This window comes from Pseudophryne corroboree, chromosome 3 (assembly GCF_028390025.1).
Source record: "Pseudophryne corroboree isolate aPseCor3 chromosome 3, aPseCor3.hap2, whole genome shotgun sequence".
Taxonomy (NCBI): domain Eukaryota; kingdom Metazoa; phylum Chordata; class Amphibia; order Anura; family Myobatrachidae; genus Pseudophryne; species Pseudophryne corroboree.
The window spans coordinates 586,486,077-586,503,985 of NC_086446.1; the positions used below are offsets into that span (position 1 = coordinate 586,486,077).

The 17,909-nt window shown below is 48.2% G+C and overlaps 1 protein-coding gene across 4 annotated transcripts in view; it reads right to left on the bottom strand.

The window, feature by feature from the left end:
- PALD1 (phosphatase domain containing paladin 1) overlaps positions 1-17,909 on the bottom strand; it is a 492,251-nt gene that overhangs the window by 211,981 nt on the left and 262,361 nt on the right. For all 4 annotated transcript variants that reach the window (XM_063961440.1, XM_063961441.1, XM_063961442.1 and 1 more), the window contains one exon: positions 7,842-7,993. In XM_063961440.1, the coding sequence (XP_063817510.1) occupies positions 7,842-7,993 (152 nt within the window). The remainder of the gene's footprint in view (positions 1-7,841; positions 7,994-17,909) is intronic.

The following is a 17,909-nucleotide window of genomic DNA, read 5'->3' on the forward strand; positions in this document are numbered from 1 at the left end:
GAATACCACACAACAGTATGAACGAAAAACAGCAACAAGCTGAACATAACCGATACACAACCTTTGTGTAACGGAAAACAACAACTAACAATACAACTGCAAGTAACAGTCCGCACTGGGATGGGCAGCCAGCATCCTCTACGGACTAGGAGAAAAGGATTTACCGGTAGGTAATAAAATCCTATTTTCTCTTACGTCCTAGAGGATGCTGGGGACTCCAAAAGGACCATGGGGTCTATACCAAAGCTCCAGACCGGGCGGGAGAGTGCGGACGACTCTGCAGCACCGATTGAGCAAACATGAGGTCCTCATCAGCCAGGGTATCAAACTTGTAGAACTTAGCAAAAGTGTTTGAACCCGACCACGTAACCGCTCGGCACAGTTGAAGTGCAGAGACCCCTCGGGCAGCAGCCCAGGATGAGCCCACCTTCCTGGTAGAATGGGCCTTCACTGACTTCGGCAACGGCAATCCAGCTGTAGAATGAGCATGCTGAATCGTATTACAAATCCAGCGTGCAATAGTCTGCTTGGAAGCAGGATTTCCAATCTTGTTGGAAGCGTACAGGACAAACAGAGCCTCAGTTTTCCTAACAAAAGCCGTTCTGGTGATCTCAATTTTCAAAGCTCTTACGACATCGAGAGATTTTGGCACCGGCACGGCATCCGTAGCCACAGGGACCACATTAGGTTGATTTATGTGAAACGAAGAAACCACCTTCAGCAGAAATTGCTGACGAGTCCTCAATTCCGCTCTATCCACATGGAAAACCAAATATGGGCTCTTGTGAGACAAAGCCGCCAATTCCGACACCCGTCTGGCGGACGCCAAGGCCAAAAGCATGACCACTTTCCAAGTGAGAAATTTCAACTCAACCTTTCGCAAAGGTTCAAACCAGTAAGAAATTGTAACACCACGTCAAGATCCCACGGTGCCACGGGTGGCACAAACGGAGGATGTATATGTAGCACTCCCTTCACGAAAGTCTGAACTTCAGGAAGGGCGGCCAATTCTTTTTGAAAGAAAATAGATAAAGCCGAAATCTGCACTTTGATGGCCTGCATCCACGCCTGCCTGTAAAAAATGGAGGAAACGACCCAGCTGAAACACCACGACACATATTTTCTCCAAATACAGTGATAATGCTTCGCCGTGACCTCCTTTCTAGCTTTAAGGAGAGTGGGGATGACTTCCCCGGGAATACCCTTTCGAGCTAGGATTTGGCGTTCAACCTCCACGCCGTCAAACGCAGCCACGGTAAGTCTTGAAATACACATGGCCCCTGCAGTAACAGGTCCTCTCTGAGAGGAAGCGGCCAAGGATCTTCTATGAGCAATTCCTGAAGATCCGGATACCAGGCCCTCCGTGGCCAATCTGGAACGACGAGTACCGCCTGAACCCTTGTTCGTCTTACGATCCTCAACACTTTTGGAATGAGAGGAAGTGGAGGAAACACATATACCGACTGAAACTCCCTCGACCTGGAACAATACCTCGGAAGCTTCTTGTTGAGGAGAGACACCATCATGTCTATTTGAGGAATTCCCCATTGCATTGTCACTTCTACCACGACCTCTTGATGAAGGGCCCACTCTCCTGGATGGAGATCGTGTCTGCTGAGGAAGTCTACTTCCCAGTTGTCCACGCCCAGAAGGAAGACTGCTGACAAAGCGCTCACGTGTTTTTCCACCCAGCGGAGAACTTTTGTGGCCTCCGCCATCGCCGCTCTGCTCTTTGTTCCGCCTTGGCGGTTTACGTATGCCACCGCTGTTACATTGTCCGACTGAATCAGGACAGGTAGACCTCGAAGAAGGTGTTCCGCTTGCAGAAGGCCGTTGTAAATGGCTCTTAACTCCAGAACGTTTATGTGGAGACAAGTTTCCTGGGTTGACCATTTTCCCTGGAAACTTCTTCCTTGAGTGACTGCTCCCCAGCCTCGGAGACTTGCATCCATGATCAGCAGGACCCAATCCTGGATCCCGAACCTGCGTCCCTCTAGAAGGTGAGAACTTTGCAGCCACCACAGAAGAGAAATTCTGGCCCTGGAAGATAGACTTATTTTCCGGTGCATGTGCAGGTGAGACCCGGACCATTTGTCCAGCAGGTCACACTGAAACACCCGGGCATGAAACCTGCCAAACGGAATGGCTTCATAAGCCGAAACCATCTTCCCTAGCACTCGAGTGCATTGATGAATAGACACTCTTGACGGTTTCAGAATCTCCTTGACCATGCATTGGATTTACAGAGCTTTTTCCGCAATTCCGTGTCTAGGATCATGCCCAAGAAGGGCAGCCGAGTTGTCGGGATCAACTGAAACTTTCGCAAATTTAGAATCCAACCATGATGTTGCAGAACCGTCAGGGAGAGTTCCACATTTCTTAGCAACTGCTCCTTCGATCTCGCCTTTATCAGGAGATCGTCCAAGTACGGGATAATTGTGACACCCTACTTGCGTAGGAGTACCATCATTTCCGCCATCACTTTGGTGAAGACCCTCTGGGCCATGGAAAGCCCAAATGGCAATGTCTGAAATTGGTAAAGATAATCCTGCCCCGCAAATCTCAGGAAAGCCTGATGTGGAGGATATATCGGGACGTGTAAGTAGGCATCTTTTATGTCGACTGATGCCATAAAATCCTCCCCTTCTAGACTGGAGATAACTGCTCGAAGAGATTCCATCTTGAACTTAAAAGTTTTTAAATACAGATTGAGGGATTTTATGTTCAGGATCGGTCTTTGGCACGACAAAGAAGCTCGAATAAAACCCTTCTCCCCGTTGGGACGGGGGTACCGGGACAATGACACTCTGGAGACACAGCTTTTGTATCGCAGCACTCACTACTTCCCTTTCTGGGATAGAAACTGGCAAGGCTGATTTGAAAAAAAAGTTTGTACCCTTGGGACACTATGTCTAGCACCCAAGGATCTAGGCCCGAGTGAAACCAGACCTGACTGAAGAGTCGGAGACGTGCCCCCACCGTCACGGACTCCTGTAGCGGAGCCCCAGCTTCATGCGGTGGCCTTGGCAGAGGCCAGGGAGGACTTTTGGTCCTGGGAGCCTGACACAGCAGGCGACCTTTTTCCCCTTCCTCTGCCTTTTGACAAGGAAGGACGAGCCTCTTCCTATTTTGTATTTATTAGGCCGAAAGGACTGCATCTGATAATGGGGTGCCTTTTTCTGTTGTGCTGGAACATAAGGAAGAAAAGATGACTTACCCACTGTAGCGGTAGACACCAGGTCAGCGAGGCAGTCACCAAACAAGACACTACCTTTATAAGGGAGAGCTTCCATAGCTTTCTTGGAGTCGGCATCAGCATTCCATTGATGAATCCACAGCGCTCTCCTGGCCGAGACTGCCATGGAATTAGCCCTTGATCCCAAGAGGCCAATATCCCTCGCTGCATCCTTTAGGTAAGCTGCAGCGTCCCTGATATAACCAAGAGTCAAAAGAATCCCTATCCAGGGTATCCATGTCAGATTCCAAATTATCAGCCCACTTAGCAATAGCACTACTCACCCAAGCCGACGCCACGGCAGGTCTGAGGAGTGCACCCGTAGTGACATAAATGCCCTTTAATGTCGTTTCCTGCTTACGATCCGCAGGATCCTTGAGGGCAGCAGTGTCGGGAGACGGAAGCGCCACCTTCTTGGACAGCCGGGACAGAGCCTTGTCCACATTGGGAGATGACTCCCACTTTTCCCTGTCGTCAGAGGGGAAAGGATATGCCCTAAGAATTCTCTTGAGAATCTGCCATCTTTTATCAGGCGATTCCCAAGCCTTTTCACAAAGAGCGTTCAGTTCATGAGAGGGGGGAAACGTTACCTCAGGTTTCATTCCCTTATACAAACATACCCTTGTATCAGGAACAGCAGGTACTTCAGAAATATGTAAAGCATCGTTAATAGCCACAATCATGTACTGAATACTCTTAACCAATTTTGGATGTAAACTGGCCTCACTATAGTCGTCACTGGAGTCAGAGTCTGTGTCGGTATCCATATCAGCTATTTGGGTAAATGAATGCTTTTGTGACCCTGAGGGGGCCTGTACCTGGGATAAAGCGTCCTCCATGGATTTTCTCCACGTTTGTGTCTGAGAATCAGATTTATCCAGCCTCTTAGACAGTAACGCCACATTTGCATTCAATGTACTCAACATATTCACCCAATCAGCAGTCGGCGGTGCCGACAGAGTCACTCCCAAATCCTTCTCTGCGCCCCCAGTAACTTCCTCCGGGGAGGAACACTCAGCCTCAGACATGTCGACACACCATACCGACACACACACTCTCACACTAGCAATAGGGGACAGATCCACAGGGAAGCCTGTTAGAGAGAACACAGAGGGAGTATACCAGCTCACACACCTGCGCCCACATACTACTGAAAAAATAATATATGATCGCTGCGCTGTTTAAATAGCACCAATTTACTGTGTCTCTCCCCCCCCCCCCCCCTTTTGCTCCCTGTACTTGATAAGGAGAGTGGAGGTCCGGGCCAGCGTCTCTGCAGCGTCTGTGAAGAGAGAAAATGGCGCTGGTAAGCTGTGAGGGCTAAGCCACGCCCCCTTCCGGCGCGCTGTAGTCCCGCTCAATTTTAAATATTTATACTGGTGGGGGTCTTATATTTAGTGCCTAGGCACTTAAAATATGCTCTTTGCCAGTGTTAAAAAACCTCAGTAACTGCTGCCCAGGGTGCCCCCCCTGCTCCCTGCACCCTGCGAGTGCCATTGGTGTATGTGTGGGAGCATGGGGCGCAGCGTGACCGCCGCACTGTACCTCCGTTACCGAAGTCTTCTGCCGTCACTGAAGTCTTCTTTCTTCTGAATACTCACCCGGCTTCTTTCTTCTGACTTCTTTGAGGGGGGTGGCGGCGCGGCTCCGGGAACAAGCAGCTAGGCGCACCAAGTGATCGAACCCTCTGGAGCTAATGGTGTCCAGTAGCCTAAGAAGCAGAGCCTTTGAACTAAGAAGTAGGTCTGACTTCTCTCCCCTCAGTCCCACGATGCAGGGAGCCTGTAGCCAGCAGGTCTCCCTGAAAATAAAAAACATAACAAAAGTCTTTTCAGAGAAACTCAGGAGAGCTCCCCTAGTGTGTGTGACCAGTCTCTCTGAGCACAGAATCTAACTGAGGTCTGGAGGAGGGGCATAGAGGGAGGAGCCAGTTCACACCCATTCAAAGTCTTATAGTGTGCCCATGTCTCCTGCGGATCCCGTCTATACCCCATGGTCCTTTTGGAGTCCCCAGCATCCTCTAGGACGTAAGAGAAAAAAAGATAGACAAATGTTGTTGTTTTTTTTAGTTTACATGTTGTTGGACTATGTCATACCTTTACTATCCATGTCGACATAGAGTCGGTCATAAACCTTGTGGCGAGCGCAGCGAGCCCGAAGCGTGGCGAGCCCCGCGAGGGTATGCCTTTCTACAATTGGGGGTCCCAGATGATAAAACTATCCACACAAATCACAAACATGCAAAAAAACATGGTGTCTACCTTTTTGTGTCAACCTTTTTCATCTCGACCTTTTGACCCTGTCGACCTAACGTCTGTCTAACATATGGTGTCTATCTATTGACTGTCTAACTAGACACGGTCTATCTATCAACCCACACCCGTCCACCATACATGTAGAAGTTTTCTAGGAATCATAATGACAGGTGATGTTATATAACCTTTGTAAATAAGTTGTAAAACGGGGCTTGAAAAAGCAAATAGGTTCACCTCTGTAGTATATTACTGTGTAACAAAAGTAACTGAAAGAATTTGGTCACAAAAGGTTGGCATACAGAGCATAAATATGTTTCAGTGACTATATAGTCAGACTAATTAGTTAAGCCACATTGATTACTAAGAAATGATTAGAAGGAACCAAGTGATTTCACTTGCCAAATTACACATCTACCAAACGTTGCAAGACAGATTTCCATAGTAACCAGCTCCTGTCTGTAAGCCATACTATGTAAATAAATCTGATTTACATTCTTTTCGGGCTCAAAGATGAATGTGGAAAATTCATTTTGGATGTGATTGCGAAGAATGAGAAACAAGCTAGCAGTAATTAGGGAAAGAATAGGCTATGCACCTACTGTGATATACTTTTTGGTTTCATCACATAGCCAATGCTATTTAAGGTAGGGATCATTGAGCCTCATAGTTAATAAGATGTTGGTACACAGTGATGCATTTCAGAACACTTGATGGATCAAGAGCGTTGCAAAATGTCTAAGTGCAACGCCACCGCATTTATCATAGGGATCAATAATCCCTATTCTGACTGCCTCACAAGAAGCAATGAGCACAGTTTCAGCAAAACATACGACCCTTCACCTCGTGGGCACATCCTGGAAAGATGTGTCCGCAAGGTGATTGACAGTTGTGGCCGTTGGGGGGGGCACACGCAGCCACTCCGAGAAAAAAAAAATGGTGCCAGACCGCCTGCCAGTGCAGCCAGGGATTGATCTTAAATGGATGCATACGCAATTAAATTGTAGACGCATAGCGGGGTGGCGCCACACACATGCTGGGCGGCCGTGCCCTGTGCTGGGCAGCCCCCAGCATGAGAGTAGATGGACACAGATCTTGCTGCGGGAAGAAAGATCTGCGTCCATCTTTGAATAACCCCCCAAATGCATACAAACCCTAAAGGCTCATTCACAACCATCCACGTGTTAATAAACAAATGACATGCACATTAATAATAGCACAGATTCATTGGCACTATTTCCACTAAAGCATTCTATAATTTTACCAACTTGGCAATGCGGCATAAATGTGCTGTACCGGTAAAATAGATTGTATTGGTAAGAGCACAATGCATTAGTAGAGCTGGTAATGCCTGAAAAATGCATCAGAGGGTTTCTATGCCTTTGGGTCCGTTTTCCTAACACACGTGTAAACGTGCCCGGAATGGGTATATCTTGAAATATTATTGAAGTAAACCATGATTGCAGTACGCGGCTCTGGCAGCCTGTCCACAGGTTTACTCCTTTGTTTGTAATTAGATTTATACTACTGAAAACAGGACATCAAAGTTTGACAAAGCGTTTGCTGACCAATACTGTAAAACATCTTTACTTCGAAGCAAAGCTCATGGCCTTAGTGTAATGCATAGTTATTACCCCCCCAGAGGACTCTCCCTGCTCACAACATTGACCACTGTATGAGATATTCTCACTGAGCTTCCTCTCAAAAACAAGAACTGGTGCAAGCCAGTAAAATCACTATTAAACACGTACAATTATGTCATATATTCGGGTTAGGGTAGCAGCTGTAAGTGACGGGACAAGTTTCAGGATGCATAAAATGGGACACAGAGTAATGTAGTATTGATTGTATTATACAACAGAAATAAAAGCTTTACCACCTAAAGATGCAAACCGTTTTGCTAACCACTTTAAAACTACTGCAAATGGGGGGGTTGTTGAGTTTAAGAACCTATGAGAGGCCCCAATAACTGCAATTTCCCATTGGTCAGTAATGCTCACACCCACCATCCTCCAAAACATTGCACAGAATTTTAGCCGTGGCTGTGATACTATTTAGATGGTGACTGAACCGAGCAGCTAGTATTTCATACGTTCTAGATAGTGGCGGAGTCAATCCTCTTCTCCCTTCCTTAGCGGGCAGTGTATCTTGACACTGAAGCCCGCTTAAGCTGATAAATACTCTTTATTGCAATAACATGAAAAAGTACTAGTCTACTAGAGAACACCAAGTGGTCACACCCATTTCAACTACACTCTACTTGTGATTTTACACACTGTAAGCTGCTCATCCACTCTCAGCAGAACTACTGTTGTCACACCATGAACAGCTCTAGAACATTTTGTGGAACTTACGTCTGTTTTTCAGTTGCTCCTTTGCGGTGATACAGAACCAATGTTCCCAGAATCATGGCTAAGTTTGTCCTGCCGACTCCTGTCTGGCAACTGAAAAGCAAAGCTGGTGCAGGACGGCTGGCCTCATGAAGCAGCAGGAGACATGGGTTTTCCTAAAATGTTCAAAGTAGAAGATTAATATAAAGATACAAAACTCGATTTCTGCATTTTAACTTCTTTTACCTTTATGTTGCCTGTGCGCAATAGTTCCCCCTCCCTCTTGGCAGCAGTATATTTTGAAGCCCCAGCACATTAAGCACCCTGCTGACCACAGACAATGCAGATGTTGGGAAGGGCCTTGAAGCTGCACTGGTTGAACAGACACGCGCCTGGCAGCTGAGGGGCACCAATGGGCCCTTTGCACTCTCATGCCCCACAGGAACTGCTACGTCAATAGCTGTGCCCATGGACTGAGGCAATGTGCTAGGTTTCACGTCTCTGTATTCAATTGAAGTCGGAACAGCCATCAAGTCGGAAAGACGGCAGTTTCCGACTTTTTTTTGTCTAATCAGGATTCAACCTATTCAATGGAACGGACGTTTTTCTGACTTGTCGGCAGTTCCACGTGGATCGGCGGATTAGCCACGGATCCACGCGTTTTGTCGAATAAGCGGCCAATTCCGACAGTTTTTTGGCCCGTTTTCGACAATGCTGATCCGACTTCAAAAAAAGCTGGATCAGCATTGTCGGAAAGGGGGAAAATCTGTCGGAATTGCCCGCTAATTGAATTCTGCACTGTCGGAGAGGATCCGACATGCATTGAATACACCAACAGTGTACAACAGCTGGGCAGGCTTGTTTTTCAGAAAGGCACTCTGTGGATTGGTGGATTCATACACAGGGACAGAGATGTTACAGTAACTGAAGTGAATGTAATAACTGATTCTGTTACCTACATCCAATACCCTCGGGGTACTACCCTAAATAAGTGGGAGAAGTTGAAGCTGTCTAAAATAAAGTAGAGAATAACACCGCACTTTTTATTAGAGTGGCACTGGAAAGTCATGTTGACAGTGAACACTGTATTTTAGCTTTATAGTTTATATCTTGAAAAATGTACCTCAAGTATACCAAGTGTGATATGAACTGTAATAAAATACAATTATCTAATGCAACTAACATGGATAGTAAACCATGAGAAGTATTGTATAGACTACTCATTCATTAATAATCCTTTTGGCACGTATTTCTTATATAAAAGAGGCAAAGATAACAGACATATCTATAGCAGGGAAAGAAAACTATATGCAGATAACAAAGATAAATATACAGTATGAAACGGACATATACAGCTTGAGTCATGGTGTAAGGAAACCTTGTCTGTAAGAGCACACATTAGACGGACACACTCACACAATAAGGATGCAAGTGTACCTCAATGTGAAGTTTACCATCATCAAACAACTTCCACAAATGCTGTGATTCATCTCCTGGCACCGCTTGGACACCATGGCATAATGCCAGGCACTGCGACGGAAGTGTACTTTATAAGCTAAAGTTCACTCTAATATAGTATTCATTAGTTCTCTGGATATTAATGGGTTCTTACAAATTAAATATATACCACTGTACGTTAGTTAGTTAATTATACTTGAAAGTTCATTCCCACAGTGCTTAAAGTGGTCCTAGAGAGGTGGTGGAACTCACCCCCCCCCCCCACACACACACACACACACACACACACACACACACGCTTGTGAAATAAAGGGATTGCGCGCACCGCAAAAAAGGGGGCGTGGCAATGAAAAGAAAGTGTCTTGGTCACCCAATAGAATGCCCAATTCAACTTACACCGCACAGTAGTACAATCTTATTCACATTGCACCACATAGTAGTGTCCGTTATTCATGTTATGGCACACATTAGTGCCCCTTATACACAAAGCCCACAGTAGTAGCACCCCAAATACACATAATGCCCACAGCAGTAGTGACCCTTATGTCCCCAGGAGTGATGCCCCTTATTAAGTGACCCCTACGCAGTGCTCTCATTAGTAATGCCCCCAGTAGTAATGACCCCGTAGTTATGCCCCCCATAGCTATGCCATTAGCTGTGCCCCCAGTTTGTTTGCTGCCCAGTAGATATGCCCCCAGTTTTCGCCTTTAGTAGCGCTGCTTAGTGCTTACACACACAAAAGAAATAAAAGAAAAAAATAGGATTTTAATACCTACCGGTAAATCCTTTTCTCTTAGTCCGTAGAGGATGCTGGGGATGCTTCAAGAACCATGGGGTATAGACGGGATCCGCAGGAAACATGGACACACTATAAGACTTTGAATGGGTCTGAATTGGCTCCTCCCTCTATACCCCTCCCCCAGACTCCAGTTATAGGAACTGTGCCCAGGGAGACGGACATTTCGAGGAAAAGGATTTATTTAATTATTTTAAAACTAATGCGAGATACAAACCAGCTCACACCTCAAACACGCCGTACAACATGGCATTCAACAACAACGCATGCAACGGCATGACCAACAGTAGTCACAGATTGACTGAACTCAACGCAATATGAGCGTAACTATAACCAAGCTGCAGATACAGCCAGCACTGGGACGGGCGCCCAGCATCCTCTACGGCAGGGGTGGGGAACCTTTTTTCTACAGAGGGCCATTTGGATATTTATAAAATCCTTCGGGGGCTATACAAAAATTTTCAACTTAAAAAATGACCCTGCCCCCCAGTAGGTCTGCCCCTTAGAGTTACTGTGTGTGTGCGCGCCTGAGGCGCGCACGCGCCAAAAAAATGGGTGTGGCCAGTTAAAATGGGACGTGATACACATATGCCCCCAATAGTGCGGTGCCAGATCCACAATTGCCCCCACAGTGCCAGGTATACAATTGCCCCTCACAGTGCCAGGTATACAGATGCCCCCACAGTGCCAGGTATACAGATGCCCTCACAGTGCCAGGTATACAAATGCCCCTCACAGTGCCAGGTATACAAATGCCCCTCACAGTGCCAGGTATACAAATGTCCCCCACAGTGCCAGGTATACAGATGCCCCCACAGTGCCAGGTATACAGATGCCCCCACAGTGCCAGGTATACAGATGCCCCCACAGTGCCAGGTATACAGATGCCCCCACAGTGCCAGGTATACAGATGCCCCCACAGTGCCAGGTATACAAATGCCCCTCACAGTGCCAGGTATACAAATACCCCCCACAGTGCCAGGTATACAAATGCCCCTCACAGTGCCAGGTATACAAATGCCCCTCACAGTGCCAGGTATACAAATACCTTCCACAGTGCCAGGTATACAAATACCCCCCACAGTGCCAGGTATACAGCCCCCACAGTGCCAGGTATACAGATTCCCCCACAGTGCCAGGTATACAGATTCCCCCACAGTGCCAGGTATACAAATGCCCCCCACAGTGCCAGGTATACAAATACCCCCCACAGTGCCAGGTATACAGCCCCCACAGTGCCAGGTACACAGATTTTCCCACAGTGCCAGGTATACAAATGCCCCCCACAGTGCCAGGTATACAAATACCCCCCACAGTGCCAGGTATACAAATACCCCCCACAGTGCCAGGTATACAGCCCCCACAGTGCCAGGTATACAAATACCCCCCACAGTGCCAGGTATACAGCCCCCACAGTGCCAGGTATACAAATGCCCTCCCCTCTCCCCTCCGTGCTGCTTAACCGTGGACGCGACGGAGGAGAGCGAGGCTGTCGGGTGAAAGCGGCGGCGTGTAGTACTTCAAATCAGCCGCCGGTTCGAGAGCCAATCAGAGCTCGCGGACCGGCAGCCGCGGCTCCTGATTGGCTGCCGGTCCGCGAGCTCTGATTGGCTCACGGACCGGCGGCTGGTTTGAAGTACTACACGCCGCTGGTCCCATTCTACAGCCGCGCTCTCCTCCGTCTCCCTGCTCTGATAGCTGAGACACGCTGCCGCCCGACTGAGCGGCAGCGTGTCTCACTGACACAACCTGGTGGGCCGGACCAAACGGCTTCGCGGGCCGTATACGGCCCGCGGGCCGGAGGTTCCCCACCCCTGCTCCACGGACTAAGAGAAAAGGATTTACCGGTAGGTATTGAAATCCTATTTTCTCATACGTCCTAGAGGATGCTGGGGATGCTTCAAGAACCATGGGGTTTATACCAAAGCTCTAGAACGGGCGGGAGAGTGCGGATCACTCTGCAGCACCGATTGACCAAACAAGAGGTCCTCCTCAACCAGGGTATCAAACTTGTAAAACTTCGCAAAGGTGTTAGATTCCGACCAAGTAGCAGCTCGGCAAAGTTGTAACGCCGAGACCCCTCGGGCAGCCGCCCAGGATGAGCCCACCGTTCTGGTAGAATGAGCTTTCACCGATTTCGGTAACGGCAATCCTGCCGTAGAATGAGCCTGCTGAATCGTATTACAGATCAAGCGCGCAATAGTCTGCTTAGAAGTAGGAGCCCCAATCTTGTTGGGAGCCCATAGGACAAACAGAGCCTCTGTTTTCCTAATCTGAGCCGTTCTGGCGACATAGATCTTCAAAGCTCTGATCACATCGAGAGACTTCGATTCCGCCAAGGCGTCATCAGCCACTGGCACCACAATAGGCTGGTTCACGTGAAATGATGAAACAACTTTTGGCAGAAATTGCAGACGAGTTCTCAACTCCGCTCTATCAGCATGGAAGATTAAATAGGGGCTTTTGTGAGACAAAGCCGCCAACTCAGACACCCGCCTTGCGGATGCCAAGGTCAACAACATAACTAATTTCCAAGTAAGGAATTTTAACTCAACCTTATGCAAAGGTTCAAACCAATGCGATTGCAAGAACTGCAATACCACATTAAGATCCCACGATGCCACAGGAGGCACAAATGGAGGTTGAATATGTAGCACGTCTTTCACGAAGGTCTGAACTTCTGGAAGGGAGGCCAATTCTTTCTGAAAAAGATCGACAAGGCCGAAATCTGTACTTTAATCGAGCCTAACTTTAGGCCCGCATCCACACCTGCTTGCAAAAAATGGAGCAAACGCCCCAGCTGAAATTCTTCCGTAGGAGCCTTCTTGGATTCACACCAAGACACATATTTCCTCCAAATACGGTGGTAATGCTTTGCCGTTACTTCTTTTCTAGCCTGTAGAAGTGTGGGAATGACTTCACTTGGAATACCCTTTCGGGCTAGGATTTGGCGTTCAACCGCCACGCCGTCAAACGCAGCCGCAGTAAGTCTTGATACTCACACGGCCCCTGTTGCAACAGGTCCTCCCGAAGAGGAAGAGGCCAGGGATCTTCTATGAGCAACTCCTGAAGATCTGGATACCAGGCCCTTCTTGGCCAATCCGGAACGAGTATCGCCTGAACCCTTGTTCTTCTTATAATCTTTATCACCTTTGGTATGAGTGGAAGTGGCGGGAAAACATATACCGACGGAAACACCCACGGTGCCACTAGGGAGTCCACCGTTATCGCTTGAGGGTCCCTTGACCTGGAACAATATCTCTGAAGTTTCTTGTTGAGGCGGGACGCTATCATGTCTACTTGAGGAATTCCCCAACGACTTGTCCCTTCTGCGAAGACCTCTTGATGAAGACAACACTCTCCTGGATGGAGATCATGCCTGCTGAGGAAGTCTGCTTCCCAGTTGTCCACTCCGGAATGAAGACCGATGACAGAGCACTGGCATGTCTTTCCGCCCAGCGAAGAATCTTCGTGGCCTCGGCCATCGCCGCTCTGCTCCTTGTTCCGCCCTGGCGGTTTATGTACGCCACTGCTATTACGTTGTCTGACTGAATCAAGACAGGCAGACCTCGGAGAAGATGTTCTGCTTGCAGAATGCCGTTGTAAATGGCCCTTAATTCCAGAATGTTTATGTGCAGACAAGTTTCCTGGCTTGACCACTTTCCCTGAAAATTTCTTCCCTGTGTGACTGCTCCCCAGCCTCGGAGGCTTGCATCTGTGGTCACCAGGATCCAATCCTGAATCCCGAACCTGCGTCCCTCCAGAAGGTGAGAACTGTGCAGCCACCACAGAAGGGAGATTCTGGTCCTGGAAGACAGAATTATTTTCCGGTGCATGTCCAGGTGAGACCCGGACCACTTGTCCAACAGGTCCCACTGAAACACCCTGGCATGGAACCTGCCATACGGAATGGCCTCGTAAGCCGCCACCATCTTCCCCAGCAACCGAGTGCATTGAAGAACTGACACCTTTGCTGGATTCAGAATCTGTTTCACCATGTTCTGTATTTCCGGAGCCTTTTCCACTGGAAGAAAAACTCTCTGTAACTTTGTATCCAGAATCATACTCAGGAACGACAGCCGTGTCGTCGGATCCAACTGTGATTTTGGCAAATTTAGGAGCCAACCATGTTGTTGCAGAATCGTCAGTGAAAGGGCAACATTTTTCAGCAATTGCTCCTTGGATCTCACCTTTATGAGGAGATCGTCCAATTACGGGATAACTGTAATTCCCAGCTTGTGCAGGAGAACTATAATTTCCGCCATCACCTTGGTGAAAATCCTCGGAGCCGTGGACAGACCAAACGGCAACGTCTGAAATTGGTAATGACAATCCTGAACAGCAAACCTCAGGTAAGCCTGATGTGGAGGATATACGGGGACGTGTAAGTAGGCATCCTTTATGTCGACCGACACCATAAAATCCCCCTCCTCCAGACTGGAGATAACTGCTCGGAGAGATTCCATCTTGAATTTGAATTTTTTTAGAAAGAAATTGAGGGATTTTAGGTTCAGAATCGGTCTGACTGAGCCATCCGGCTTCGGGACCACAAACAGGCTCGAATAAAAGCCTTCCCCCTGTTGTGACGGGGGTACCGTGACAATTACCTGATTTTGACACAACTTTAGTATCGCAGCGCATACTACCTCTCTTTCTGTAAGAGAAGCTGGCAAGGCCGATTTGAAAAATTGGTGAGGGGGCACGTCTTGAAACTCTAATCTGTATCCTTGGGTTACTATTTCTACTATCCAAGGATCCAGGTCCGAGTGCACCCAGACCTGACTGAAGAGTTTGAGACGAGCCCCCACCGGTGCGGACTCCCACAGAGGAGCCCCAGCGTCATGCGGTGGATTTGGTAGAAGCCGGAGAGGACTTCTGCTCTTGGGAACTTGCCACAGCCTGTGACCTTTTTCCCCTTCCTCTTCCTCTCGCAGCACGGAAGGAGGACCCTCGTCCTTTTTTGAATTTATTGGGCCGAAAGGACTGCATCTGAAAGTGAGGCGTTTTCTTCTGTTGTGCAGGAACATAAGGTAAAAATGACGACTTACCCGCAGTAGCCGTAGACACCAGGTCAGTGAGGCTGTCACCAAATAGGATACTACCGTTAAACGGTAACGACTCCATCGCCTTCTTAGAGACAGCATCAGCATTCTATTGATGAATCCACAATGCTATCCTTGCTGAGACTGCCATGGCACTGGCCCTTGATCCTAAAAGGCCAATATCCCTTACAGCTTCTTTTAAATATGCTGCAGCGTCCCTGATATGACCCAGAGTCAAAAGCACGCTATCCCTGTCTAGGATATCTATCTCAGATGACAAGTTATCTGCCCACTTTTCAATAGCGCTACTCACCCATGCCGAAGCAACGGCAGGCCTGAGTAGCGAACCCGTAGTGACATAAATGGATTTTAGTGTATTTTCCTGCTTACGATCCTTTTTGGATAGACGCGATAAAGCTTTGTCTACCGTGGGGGTTGACTCCCACTTTTCCCTGTCCCCAAACGGAAACGGATATGCCACTGGAATTCTTTTGAGAACCTGTATCTTCTTGTCAGGATTTTCCCAAGCCTTTTCAAAAAGCGCGTTCAGTTCATGAGAGGGAGGAAACGTTACCTCAGGTTTCTTTCCTTTATACATACAGACCCTTGTATCAGGGACAGCAGGGTCCTCAGTTATATGCAACACTTCTTTTATTGCCACAATCATGTACTGAATGCTCTTAGCCAGTTTTGGATTTAATCTGGCATCACTATAGTCGACACTGGAATCAGAGTCCGTGTCGGTATCTGTATCAGCTATCTGGGTAAATGCACGTTTCTGTGACCCAGAAGGGGTCTGAGCTTGTGACAAAGCATCCTCCATGGATTTTCTCCATGTCTGGTTTTTAGACTCAGATCTATCAAATCTCTTAGTCAACCGAGTCACATTTGCATTTAAAACACTCAACATATTTACCCAATCATCCGTCAGCGGTGCCGACACGGTCACTCTCACAGTATTTCCTGTCCCCACTCCAGCCTCCTCCTGGGAAGAGCACTCAGCCTCAGACATGTCGACACACGTGTATCGACACCCACAACCACACTGGGGCTATAGAAGACAGACCCACAACAAAGCCTGTAAGAGAGACACAGAGGGAGTTCTGCCAGCTCACAACCCAGCGCCTATCCCGGTACTGAAGAGAGTAGAAAGACTGCCCAGACCTGTTAGCACTTTATATATAAATAATTAGCACCGAATCACTTGTTCCCCTCCCCCCCCCCCCCCCGTTTTGCACCCTGTTACTTGTACAGCAGTGTGGAGGTCAGGGCCAGCGTCTCTGCAGCTTCTGTGAAGAGAAAATGGCGCTGGTCAGAGCTGTAAGGGCTAAACCACGACCCCTCACCGGCGCGCTTCAGTCCCGCTTAAATTTCATATTTATACTGGCGGGGGTCCCGTAACTAGTGCCTAGGCACTGTTTTCACTTCTGCCAGTGCTATTTGAGGGTCCTATGCTGCCCAGGGCACCCCCCCTGCGCCCTGCACCCTGCAGTGCCGTACATATGTGGGAGCATGGCGCGCAGCGCGACCGCTGCGCGGTACCTCAAACGCGTCTTCTGCCGTCACTGAAGTCTTCTGATCTTCCTATACTCACCCGGCTTCTGTCTTCTGGCTCTGTGAGGGGGGTGACGGCGCGGCTCCGGGAACAAGCAGCTAGGCGCACCAAGTGATCGAACCCTCTGGAGCTAATGGTGTCCAGTAGCCTAAGAAGCAGAGCCTTTGAACTAAGAGAAGTAGGTCTGCTTCTCTCCCCTCAGTCCCACGATGCAGGGAGCCTGTTGCCAGCAGGTCTCCCTGTAAAATAATAAACCTAACTAAGTCTTTTTTCTGAGAAACTCTGGAGAGCTCCTCAGTGTGCATCCAGTCTCACTGGGCACAGAATCTAACTGGAGTCTGGGGGAGGGGCATAGAGGGAGGAGCCAGTTCACACCCAAAGTCTTATAGTGTGCCCATGTCTCCTGCGGATCCCGTCTATACCCCATGGTTCTTGAAGCATCCCCAGCATCCTCTAGGACGTACGAGAAAAACACAACACTCACCAGCCCCGCTCCCACTTCCGGACCGCAGCCTCCATCTGGCGCCCGCTCCTCGCAGCTATGGGAAAGACATCATGACACTGCCTGGGTCGGAAGCAAGAGCTCAGGAGTGAGCTCCGGCTGCTGCTTAGGGAAAAAAAATTGGCACCCGCTGGTAACACTGTCTCAGCGGGCGCCCGGCATTTCCCTAGGTTAGGTGAGCCGGTGGAGGCGGAACTGCGTTCAGTCTCCAAATGGTAATAGCGGAATGCAGTTCCGCCCCGCTCCGGCTCACGTTAACCTCTGCATTTCCATGGTCAGCAAACAATGGAGTATTTATTCCAAACCAACGTGGCCTAACAAAAAGATTAAGGAACTAATAGCCAAAAAGAGGCGAGCTTTCAAAAAATATAAATCGGACGGAAAGGGGGAGTCATTCTAGTACTATAAGGACTGTAACAAAATAAGCAAAAAATAAATCAGAGCGTCTAAAATAGAAACGGAAAAGCTAATAGCAAAAGAAAGTAAATCAAACCGCAAAAAGTTTTTTTAAATAAATCAATAGCAAAAGATTAAAGGAGGAGAGTATAGGTCCTTTAAAAAGACAAGTTGGGCGTCCTAATCAAAGACGACATTGACATAGTGGGAAAATTAAGCATCAGATGCGACCATGCCTGCAAGTGCTTTATCTGACCTGGTCACACAGGATGCGACCAGTCAGATAAACTGTGTTAGCAGTGGCAGGGAAGAAAAACTTCCCTCCGCTGCTGCTGTCAGAGGG